Below are 12,521 nucleotides of genomic sequence, written 5' to 3'. Positions count from 1 at the left end.
AACAAGACTTGAGATTCTGCAGATGTTGCAAATCCAGAGCAACACACACGAAATGCTGGAAGAACTCAGCAGGTCAGGCAGCATCTATGGAGAGGAATAAAGAATAGTTTCATGCTGTGACCCTTTATTGGGACTTGAAGGGCCCAGGTCTAAAATGTCACCACTTTGTTTTAAAAAAATAATAAGGTGGGATACTTTCTTAACTAGCATGCTGATGAGGACTCACAATGGGTTTGACACAGTTCAATCTATTTTATAAAAACAAAACACTTTGTACTTAAAGCAAATGTATTTATTTGTAAACATCCCATCTGCCCAATTATTCCAATCTGTACAAATATGAACAATATGTACAGCAGACAGATAATAATTTAATTTTACTGATATTACACTTCTAGAGAAACAGCTCAAAATGTTCTAACATTACATAGGATGAATACACTCTGACGAGACATCATAAATCAGAAATTTGGTACTTTCACATCAACATAAATAATCTACGTTTAGCTCAAGTAACCAGTATTTCAGGCCAGGAAGCAAAGTTATATGGAATCAGACTGACTGTAACTTACATTTTACTCCTGCAATCAACAAAATGACTGGTCTTATACTTCTGAATACACAATTATTGATTTGACAATATAGCCACGTGTCTTTTATTCACAAACAAATGTCCACTCCAAAAGTCAAATTGATAGGCAGGAGTATTTGGGCACAAACAATACTATATTCAGACTTGATTTTTATACCATTCTATCTAATAATTGTCTCTGAGAGTTGATCTTCATTCTGTATTATGAAGTGCAATAACTATTCTCATAATCAACAGCTCTTCATGAGGTGATGGCACTTTGCAGTGCTCTCCCTTTCTGCACAAGTAAACCAGCCAGAAAGAGAAACATACCACTGGTATCCAAATCTAACTCAGACATTAGAAGGATAAACTAAAGTGGAATTGGTCATGCCTGATTAATAATGAAATAAACGATGAGTCAGTTAACTTAGAAACCATAAATGCACTTCTAAGAATTGCCATACAATATTATGTGTTTTACGACATATGATTAGTGCATGGGTATAGGTAGCTACGTTGCGGAAGATATGCAGAAAGATAAAGTGCAAGCAAGACTGTTGCCAATTATCTTTATAACCATTGTGACGCAGTTTGTTAAGAGAATGCTTACAGTATGTCACGAAGCAGATAAAAGTTTCAAAGTTAAAAAAAAACTGATCCTGGTAAGTGGTTGAATTAACTTGTGAAACAGCTACTGTTTGCAATTCAGTTTCCCTGCTTAAGTCTTGAATATGTCACAATTCACACGCTGGGCTCTGCTAGAAGGGACTATTTTAAATATTGTAGCAGGCCACTCTAATAACACCACAAATAACTACAATTTTGCAACAATATGCAAATAAAGTATAACAGCAAGAACATGGTAGACACCAAGATGACAAGATAGACAACGGAAAAAAAAAATCAGTGCCAACTGCTGGCGCTACATTGTCGTGTGTGCCATTACCACTGCTGCTTACTCAGCTGATCTACCTGTCCTCATTCAATACCTTTGCAGTTTAGACGGTTACAGCAGAAAATAATGCAAAAGCATTGATACAGTACAAATTTCCCATAGTCTTTCTGCCTATCAACACACATAGTTATGCATTTGGGAATTTTATCTTTTCCACAAGTTATACTGCAGTCCAGTATCCCCATTATAACTCAGTAGTGTGGTCATTCTCTGTATGAGGAATCCAAATGCAAAGAAATGGATAAAGTTCAAAATTTCACTTCGAATGGCTGGCAGTATAGTCTGGCCGTCTAGTTTGAATGATTTTTGGTTTGGGTCGATTCTTCCCATCGTCCTCCTCCTGTTCTTGCTCCAGCTCAGGGTCACTTTCACAGACATGAACAACAACACTTGGCGTGGTATCAGTGCCAGCATGCAATTCATATTTCTCCCCTGTAAGGAATACATAAAGAGCGGATCTTAAAAGACAAAGTGCCTTATTTCTTTTCAACTTGAATTTAGATTATATCCATAGTATATCCCAATGTGTTTTAACAGGTCTAACTTGAATTAAATTCTGCTTGAATTAAAAAAACTTGGAACTTTGTTCTCCTGCCCTTTGCAAGACATAGGTTCCAAAATTGAAAATATTTGGTGGTCACCAACTATTTTTAAATTTAAATTGATCTTGCCTCCTCTTCTTTTCAATCTTCACACATTTTGCATTATAGTACTAAGTAATTTCAGCTTTATCCAGCAGTTTTGAGTATTCTTTATACATCTGTATTCTAATCTACACCTGGGAAATTGAGACCAGAAGAGAAGGGAGCAAAATTAGGCTGTTCAGCCCTTCAAGTCTGCCCTGCCATTTGATCATGCCCGATTTATTCTCTCTCACACAACCTCATTCACATACCTTTGACACCCTTATGAAACAAGAATCTTTCAACTTCTGTTTTATTAATACCTAATGGCTCACAATACTCCAAGTGCAGTCTGACCAATGCCTTATACCTTTGTTTTTACATTCCAGTCCTGCAGAAATGAAATCTTCACATTGCACTTGCCTTCCTTGCCACTGGCTCAACCAACAAGTTACCGTAATCCTTAGGGAACCCTGCGCAAGGACTCTCAATTCCCTTTGCACCCCATTTCTGTATTTACCCTGTTTGGAAAATAGTCTTACACCTTTATTCCTTCTACCAAAGTGCATGACCGTACACTTCCCTACACTGTGTTCCATCTGCCGCTACTGGACATGTTTCTTCATCATGCTTCTTGTGAATAAATAGGGAAAGAGACTTGGGACTGGTTAGTAATTGATGAGGGCTCACCAGAGCTTGCTGTCTGGGAGGGGAAATCAGATAATCCAAGCAGCAGTATGAATTTTTATTCCATCAATCTCAACTCATCTTCTTTCTACTTTTAAGGTTCTCATAAATCTCTCTCCATTTCCCCTTAACTGTTTCCAGACCAGAACCAACTGTATCCTGTCTGGATCAATTAGAACCTCAAATATTACTAACGATCTAGCCCAGCCATCTCACCTTGTAAGAATGATCCTCTGTGACAAAGCATTCCCCTTTGCACAAGCACAGAAAACTGGCTCTACTGAAAAAGCCCTATATATTTGCATTTTACACAAAGGAAACACTTACAAAAAAATTCAGACTATAAATAGAAATATTTGATATATACTGTACACCAGCTTATTACAAGTCAATTTAAAACACCATCATGATTGTAGAAAATCTTTAAATTGGAACATCACAATAGAAAATACTTAATGAGAGAAGGAAGCTTCATTTTTGACAATCACTACAATGTTTCATTGAAATTACCTGGTCCCAGTTTGGAAATTGCATACAACAAGTCATAGTTTATAACTGGAGTGGCATCTTCTGCTTGCTTCCATCCAACGGGTGGAGATGCTGGTGGGGAAATGAGGAACTGCTTTTCTGGATGAGGTGGAGCTAGGTGTGGGCTACCTTTACTGAAAGCTTTGTTCTGGATCTGAAAAACAAACTACCTGTTTAAAAATGCAGCCTTTATACATAAAAATAAATTATACTGTATTTATCTTAAAAGTGTAGAGCTCCAACTTAATATATTGAAAAATGTACCCAAGGGCTCAAAGTGCCTGAAGTAAACTGTGAAGTAAAGTGGGTGTTTATTAATTACAGAGGTTTAGGCTAAAATTTCTATTCCATCGCCATGCTGGTTGTCAGACAGTCTGGTCTGCATAATAAGATGCAAACAGCAGTAACATTGATGTGATGTATAAAAGACCCTGTTAACCATAATGCTGGCATTTTCTCAGATGGAAATGTATCGCTAAGTCATGATAGAAAAACAGTGGATTCCGGTTAATTGGGACACATTGGGACCAACGCATTTAGGTCCAATTAAGCAGCTGCCCTATTAGCTGATGTTTCATGAAAATAGCTAAAAAGGTATATTAAAAAAAGACGCTATCAATTATCTGAGTAACAAATTATGTATTTAAATGAAATACATAACAAATTATAGAGCACAACAAATACTACTGCAGTACTATAAAAATGTATTAGTTCCTAATAGTTATCGATGGAGGAATTCATCCAGTGTATGCTGCTGTGTTCTTTTGATTGACTATAAATGAATAAAGTTAGCACAGGTAATGGATAATGGACCACAATGCTTTTGATGATTGCAACCCCCAAAACTTCACTTTCATTGCAGCATTCAAAATGATTGTCGATACCATCAAATTATTTGCAGTCCCTAACTTAAAGTGGTTTCATTTTCACTCCTGGCCATTTCTCTGAGCCTGAATGCTTAAAACCACAGTGAGCAAAACAGTTCTGAATTGTCTTACTGCTTATTTCTCCCTAACTATCAGTGACAAAATCACTGCTTTTTGAACACAAACACACAAATGACACTATTTGAAAACTGCCCATTCTAAACACAGTGTAGTGTCTAACAGCCACACAAGTGCCCATGACTGACGCCAACTGGAAACTGCTTGGCAACAGTCTCCTGTCCTAATTAAGCAACATAGCGTCCCAAATAAACAAAGGCAATCCTAGCTATTTTTGTGATTAGTTTTTGTTAAAGAGCTATCCTAAATAAGCAGCTGCGCCGATTAACCGATGGCCCAAATAACCAGGGTCCACGGTACATTGTCAATCCTTCACCAATCACTGGGTCCACCTCCCTGATAGCAATGTGGGTCTACCCACATCTCTGAGACAGCAGTGGTTCAAGAAGGCAGCTGACCAACTACTTTCTCTAGGGCAATTTGCAATGGGCAGTTAAATGCTGGTTCAGCCTGCAAAGGCCAGATCCCTTGAATGAAAAAAGAAAGCCGAGTGGCACGTTCGTTGATACTGAATTTGAAGCATTGCTGCTTCAAATATCATTGCGTTCAATCACTAGGCAGGAAATCTATCCATTTACTTGCAGGCTCCATGCCTTTCATGTCTATTTACCACTCACTTCACTCTGACCGATCTTCCTCACTGCTCTTTCGCTGCAGTCCTACTTGAAGTGCCTCATAATCTGTCCAAAGAAGTTCATTGTATTTCTCTTTAATTCCACAACTTCCTTAGTTCTGCACCCAAAGACTGTTTTCCTTCCCCAGGGCTAAAGATACACATGTACCAAAGAGTAATTATGCAGAAAATTGTGCGCAATAAGCATGCTTTAGTGCTGACTTGACAGTAATTAACAGTTAGCCACTCTAGCTAGTCTATAAAATTCATTATAAGAGTCTCAGAAATCCTTCTAAACTCTACCAACTCTAGGAAGACTCATTATCATCATTAGATGCTGTGTTATATGACACGGCAATCATTATTTTTGACCATGATTGTTCTTGGCAAGTTTTCTACAGAAGTGATTTGCCATTACCTTCTTCTGGGGCAGTGTCTTTACAAGATGGGTGACCCCAGCCATTATCAATACTCTTCAGAGACTGTCTGCCTGGCGTCAGTTGCATAACCAGCACGTGATAGGCATCAGCTACTTATACAACCATCTACCTGCTCCCATGACTTCATGTGACCCTGATCGGGGTGCTACACCTAGCCCAAGGGTGACCTGCAGGCTAGCGGAGGGTAAGCGTGCCTTATACCCCTGTTTGGTAGAGACACATCTCTACCTCACCACCCAAACAGGAAAACAATTGTATCCAAAAACTGCACCTCCACTTCAGTTAACCTCCAAATGCAATTTAATCGCAACCTAAATATAGTTTAATTTAGAACAGTGCCCTCAATAAAGTACAAGGAAATGGAGGTTCGTCCGATGCATTTTATCAATTACTTTGTTTAAAAAAATCATAACTGCAGAAAGGAGTACCTGTGCAAAGTACAGTTTCATTTTCTTCCCGTTAAATTCAGTTTCGTGAAGTTGAATTCTGGCCTCTGTTGCAGCAATGGGATTGCTGAAGTTGATTCGAACTCGCCTGAAGCTCTTAAAAAACTGGAAAGTCACATTCTTGTCATAGACCCTGAATAACGTCTCAAAGTCATCCTGCAGAAAGATATAGTCAAAGATCTATCAGTTTGCAAGAACTTGATGGAAAACTGTGCAACTTGAAATTTACTTTTAAAACTACTAGGTCCATTTTGGTACTAAGTTCCCCTCACAGAAATCTGAAGGTGAAGTAGGTTTTTAAACAAAAGTGTTGCACAATTGCAAGACTGACTCAATCATTCCACAGATGCTGGAAATCCAGAGCAAAACACACACACACAGACACAAAGTGTTAGAGGACTTAGCAGGTCAGGCAGCATCCATGAAGAATAAACACATTGACATTTTGTGCCAAGACTCTTCATTAGGACTCAATTTTGTGCATGTTACTCTGATTTATTCAAATAGAGATTGAATCTTCTTACTGCCCTGCTTGCTCCCGCCTATGTTTGGTGCAGTTTTTGCTGGCTGTTTCCAAAAAGACCATATAAATCTTATAGGGAAGGGGGGAGAACAAGCTCGCATTGATAGATCCATTTAATGTCATTCTGTACCATTGTTCTAAATGTGTCCAATATAGAAGTACACAGAAATCAGAGATACTTCAAGATTTGGCTAGGACAGAACTCCATTTGAGCAGATATAGCTGGCATTCCCCTCTGTGGAGGTGGAGAGACTGGGCCATGGCCACGGACTCTAATGACACCCAATGTATAGGAACAACTCCCAAGCTCAACTGGTGGCTTTGGCTATTGATGAAAGTGGCACCATGACAAGGGTGAAAATTGAGGAAGTGAGGCCAGGAGCCAAAACACTGATTGTCAAGAGACTGTGACATCAAAGAAGTTCATTAAAAAGGCAATGACTCAAGTATTTTCAGGGTAAAATATTTAGCATCTTGTATCAATTGTTAGTATCAAGTCTTAGTACCTTGAAGGCAAAAATAGAACAATGTGATGCATACACAAGTGCTGTTCCCTTCCTGGATTATGATGTATTACATCTCCAGGAGGGGAAAAAATTAAACTCATCTAATTTAAACACTATTAAGGATAATATTCAAAAAGTGCCATTAAAGTTTATTAAAACAAGTAATTCTACTTTATCAGGCAAAAGTTGATACCAATTGTATTGGGATTCATGACTAAGATCTTGATCAAAGCAGTAGGTCTCAAAGAATGTTTTTACAAACCTTTAGAGGGAATATTAAACCCTAGAAGTCAAGAGACTTGAGGTATTGTTGCTATGGTAAACCTAATGGGGATGTCTCAAGAAGTTTATGGAATTAAAAGGGAGTAGATGTGAAGGGATTCAAACACAAGGTCGATAATTTTATTGAAAAGGGAAATGTTGTGAAAGGAGACAATGCATTTTGGTAAATATCTGGATTAATATAAGCTGTGGTCTGGGCAAGAGCTCTGGGTGGACTGTGGAAGGACACCAAGGAAGGTAGTGGATTAACTGGGGAAGGGGGTGCACAAATACAATACAAAAGTAGCCAGAGTAGGAGTGGCCCAATATTCTGATGCTCACTATTTTTTTAAAAAAAAGTTGCTGGCCAGAACATCTTCAGTAAATATCAGAGATTCATGTCAATTCTGGAACATCGCTTTTTGCAAGGGATATTAACCAATTGTGAATGCCATAATTGGGGCCAACTCAACCCAAATTAAACCTTTGTTTGCTGCCATTAAACCTGTTAGTGCAGGGGTTAGCACATTACAGTGCCAGTGACTGACCATAAGGAGTTTGTATGTTCTCCCTATGACCAAGTAGATTTTCTCCCACATCCCAAAGACCTTCCCGTTAGGTAGGTTAGTTGGTCATTGTAAATTGTCCTGTGTTAAATAGGTAGGTTGCTGGGCACTGCAGCTCATTGGACTGGAAGGGTAGCATCTCTGATAAATAAAAATTAATCTGCTGTGTCTTGAAAGTGAAGTACTGATTTAGCAAGTTTTTTTTAAAATTAGAGATAAAATGTAACAGAAATACAAGCTACTAAGTCGCAATTCAGTCTATTCTGCCCATTCATTTTATAAGCAATCACGGAGGTCTCAAAACTCAGCATCCAAGACTCATAGAGTTAAATACTTCCTCACTAAACCAACCCTAAGCTTCACTGGCAACAACAATTAAGCCACACTTCTGACCCTGTATCCTGCATTACATCAACACAGTGACCAGACGCCTCCCTACTACGACAAACACAAGACCATAAGATATAGGAGCAGAAATCGGCCATTTGGCCCATTGAGTCTGCTCCACCATTTCATCATTGCTGATCCGCTTTCCCTCTCCGCTCCCATCTCCTGCCCTCCCTCACATATCCCTTCATGCCCTGACTAATCAGGAATCTATCGACCTCTGCCTTAAATATATGTAAATACTTGGCCTCCACAGCCACCTATGACAATGAATTCTGGATAAGGAAATTCCTCATCACTATTCTAAAAGGGCACTGCTTTGTTCTGAGGCTGTGCCCTCTGGTTAAAGACTCCCTCCACTATACAAAATGTCCTATAGGGAAAAAATAACATCTGTTTTTTTTAAATTTAGAGATATAGCATGGGACAGGCCCTTCCAGTCCAACATGCCACGATGCTCAGAGACCCACCTATTTAACACTAGCCTAACCACAGGAGAGTTTACAATGACCTACTAACAGGTATATCTTTGGAATGTGTGAGGAATCCCACATACTTACAGACAGCACTGGAGTTGAACACCCAGAGTTGTAATAGGATTGTGCTAACTACTGTGGTGCCCTCTTCTTCTTACATTACCAAATGGGATCTGCAGGAATATATAGTTGGGTCAATGGTTTGAAGAGAAGACAAAACAAAAAATCATTTGTGCATCCAAACTGCAAATCCACTCCCAGGCAAAACTGTGAATGGAACTTTCCTCTTTGGCTCAGAATCCAAATTGAGATGAATTCCTTTAAGTACTGTTTCTCCCCCCCAAAAATCTGTAGTTTGTTAAAAGCTTGGCTGTAAACGAGCAGCAGCAGCATTGTGCCAAAAAAAAATTCAAACCACATACTTCCCTGTAACTGGTATGACATTAGCAAAATTGTGCATGTACTGCAGCTCAGTTTATACAGTACAATAGTTGACAGCGTTAGCTGTTAATGTCGCCAGTTCCTATTTGGGAACCTTATCTAAAAGACGTGGTGGCACTGGGAGGGGGCCCAGAGAAGGTTTACTAGAATGATTTTGGAAATTAAAGGGTTAATGTATGAGGAGCATTTTATGGGCTTGTTCTGGTTGGAGTTTAGAAGAATAAGGTGAGATCTCAATGAGACCTGTCAAATATTGGAAGGCCTAGATACAGTGGATGTGCAGAGGATGTTTTCTATAGTGGGAGGGTCTCATATTAGAGAGCAAAGCCTCAGAACAAAGGGACGTTTATTTAAAACGGAAATGAGGAGGAATTTCATTAGCCAGAGGGTTGGGAATCTGTGGAATTCACTGCTGCAGAAGGCTGCGGAGGCAAAGTCATTGGGCGCATTTAAAGCAGTGGTTGATAAATTTTGGATTAATCAGGGCATCAAAATTTACAGGATAGCAGGAGAATGGGGTTGAGAGGGATGATAAATCAGCTATGATAGAATGGCAGAGCAGACTCAATGGCTGAATGGCCTAATTCTTTTCCCACCTGTATGTATTATGGACTTAATGCTCCTGTTCCAATTTATCCCATGTCCACTGTGGCACAGATTCAAAGGCAAATAGCAAAACAACTTCAGGAAATGTGCACACACACAAGTTTTTGCCATGACTTCACAGATCTCTCATCTCATTAGAGATCAGAACACTGGAAGATAGTCTTCAAATAGCATTGATTAGTCTTGCTGCCAGCACTGGTTTGCACCACAAACTGGAATGGATTCCACTAAACTAATACAATCAGTTGTCACTTTAATAGATACAAGAATGGAACCTGGTGTGATTTTTTGCTGGGGCAGCCCACCCACTTCAAGGTTTAACATATTGCCTGGTCAGAGATGGTCTTCTCCACACCAACGTTATAACATGTGACTATCCGAGTTACTGTCACCTTGTCAGCTTAAACCAGTGTGGCCATTCTCCTTAACATTTCATTAACCCCTTTCATTAACAAAGCATTTTCACCCACAGAACTGCCACTTTCTGGCCGTTTTTTTGTTTACCGCCCATTCTCTGTAAACTCTTTCTTTTTACAATATTTTTATTCAGAAGAAAAAAAAAGATTTATAGAGTGCAACACATATACATCTCAACATAAATTGTGTACATTCATATATTGTAATAAAATTGATCAAAATGTTATAGCATATCACATAAAGGTATACCACTCTGTAATCAAAAATTTAAAGATAGGTCATACATCATAAAAGAAATTTTTTATATAAAAAAAGTCAACCCCCTACCAACTACCAAAGAAAAAAGCTGATGGATGATAATGGATAATTAGAAAAAAAAACATTCTCTTAAGAGAAGATAAAAATATACATAAAAGTCTGTGCACTGTTAAACTTTATAAATTGGGAAAGTAATTTAGGAAAAGTCCCCAGATATCATAAAAAGATTGTTTCGAATTTAAGACTGAGCAGCTGATCTTTTCTAAATTTAAATGGAAGGAGTCTACCCCTCCTACACATCTTCAATGGCTACGTGATATTCTCTGTAAACTCTAGTGACTGCTGTGTGTGAAAATCCTAGGAGATCAGCAGTTTCTGAGATACTCAAACCACTCCACTTGCCACCAAACATCATTCCACAGTCAAAGTCACTTAGCTTACATTTGTTCCTCATTCTGATATTTGGTGTGGACAACTAAATTCTTGACCATGCTTGAGTTGCTGCCACACGATTGGCTGATTAGATATTTGCATTAACAAGCAGGTATATAGGTGTATCCAATAAAGCATCTAGGAGCAATACGGGGGGGGGGGGGGAGAAGAAGAGAGAACACACCTGTGTTCTATCTTCATCTAGAGTACCACGAGACTGGAGTGTAGCAGTCAGCACAACGCTTTACAGCATTCACTGGAAGACTAGGGTTTGATTACTGTCACCATCTGCACGGAATTTGCACGAGTGGATTTTCTCCAGGAGTTCTGGTTTCCTCTCACATTCTAAAGGCACGTGGGTTAAGGCTAGTGAGTTATGGGTGTGTCATGAAGATGGAAGCCCAGCAACTTAGTTTTGCTGTTTAAAATATACTCTATTTGACTAGGCTTTAGCTCAGCTATCATGATATCGGATGAAAGGTCTTGGCCCAAAATATCGATCCTTTACCACAAAATGCTGGAGGAACTCAGCAGGTCAGGCAGCATGTAGAGAAAGGGATACAGAATCGACAGAATCTCGTGTGTTTCTGATATCAACTCCTTTAGTTTGGTATTGAAATTTGACTTCCATTGTCCTTGTGAAGGACAATCCCACACTTTCTCCCGGTTTCAACATGGAATCGGTTTAAAATTCAGTTTTGGTGTAGTGATTGGTATTTGTGATTAGCAGAAACCTAGTGAATGATATTCCTGTAATGGTAAGTGACCCTAAAAGCTTGTAAAGGGGGCAATATAATTAGTGGAATGGTCTGAATGGCCTAATTCTGCTCCTACGTTTTACGGACTTAGAATGTAGTACAAAAATACCACAGCATTTTGGGAACTCAAAGCGTCCTCAAGTAGTTTGTAGCCAAAGTACTGTTCTGAAGTTGAATTGCTGCTGGACTGTCAGAAATACAAAAGATATTTTCATTACAATGAGGCTACACAAAAAGAATAAGATCATAAGATATAGGAGCAGAAGTAGGCTATTCAGCCCATCAAGTGTGCTCCACCATTCAATCATGGGCTGATCCAATTCTTCCAGTCATCCTCCACTCCCCTGCCTTCTCCCCAAACCCTTTCATGCCCTGGCTAATTAAGAGCCCATCTATCTCTGCCTTAAATGCACCCAATGACTTGGACTCCATGGCTGCTTTGGAACAAATTTAGATTGGTAAATCCAGGTTTACCACCCACTGACTAAAATAATTTCTCCACACCTCTGTCCTAAATGGACGTCCTTCAATCCTGAAGTCATGCCCTCTTGTCTTAAAATCCCCTACCATGGGAAATAACTTTGCCATATCTAATCTGTTCAGGCCTTTTAACATTTGGAATGTTTCTAAGAGATCCCCCTCATTCTCCTGAACTCCAAGGAATACAGCCCAAGAGCTGCCAGACGGTCCTCAACCTGATGATACTAAGTTAATCTGGCATAGCATGAGAGGTAAATATCAGCCACATTCCTCAAGGTTGTTATAGGAGGAGGGGAGGTAGTGGGGATAAGCACTGACTACCTAATGGTGTGCATCTCAAATTTCCTCTCAGCTCCAGGCCTTCCCATGTGACTTACCTACTGAGCCATTTCCACTCACAGGAGGAGCAAAGGTGGGCTACTGGTGCCTTAAAACTCGCAGCTTTGGGCTGATGGGGCTCCTCAGCTGTGGTTGGCAGCTCACCTTGAAGAAAGAAAACGCTGATCTCAAACCTCTGCTTCCTTGCGGTTATACCCACGC

The 12,521-nt window shown here is 39.4% G+C and overlaps 1 protein-coding gene across 2 annotated transcripts in view; it reads right to left on the bottom strand.

Moving 5' to 3' along the window:
• Positions 1-270: 270 nt before the first annotated feature.
• Positions 271-12,521, bottom strand: part of LOC140727497 (calcipressin-1-like) — an 89,881-nt gene continuing 77,630 nt past the window's right edge. For both annotated transcript variants that reach the window (XM_073044858.1, XM_073044859.1), the window contains exons 2-4: positions 5,853-6,026; positions 3,350-3,521; positions 271-1,961 (exon numbers count right to left, since the gene is read on the bottom strand). In XM_073044858.1, the coding sequence (XP_072900959.1) occupies positions 1,786-1,961; positions 3,350-3,521; positions 5,853-6,026 (522 nt within the window). In that variant the 3' untranslated portion in view covers positions 271-1,785. The remainder of the gene's footprint in view (positions 1,962-3,349; positions 3,522-5,852; positions 6,027-12,521) is intronic.

This window comes from Hemitrygon akajei, chromosome 5 (assembly GCF_048418815.1).
Source record: "Hemitrygon akajei chromosome 5, sHemAka1.3, whole genome shotgun sequence".
NCBI classification, from domain to species: domain Eukaryota; kingdom Metazoa; phylum Chordata; class Chondrichthyes; order Myliobatiformes; family Dasyatidae; genus Hemitrygon; species Hemitrygon akajei.
Note: the sequence above shows the minus strand (reverse complement) of the source record. Positions and strands in the feature narration are given on the sequence as shown.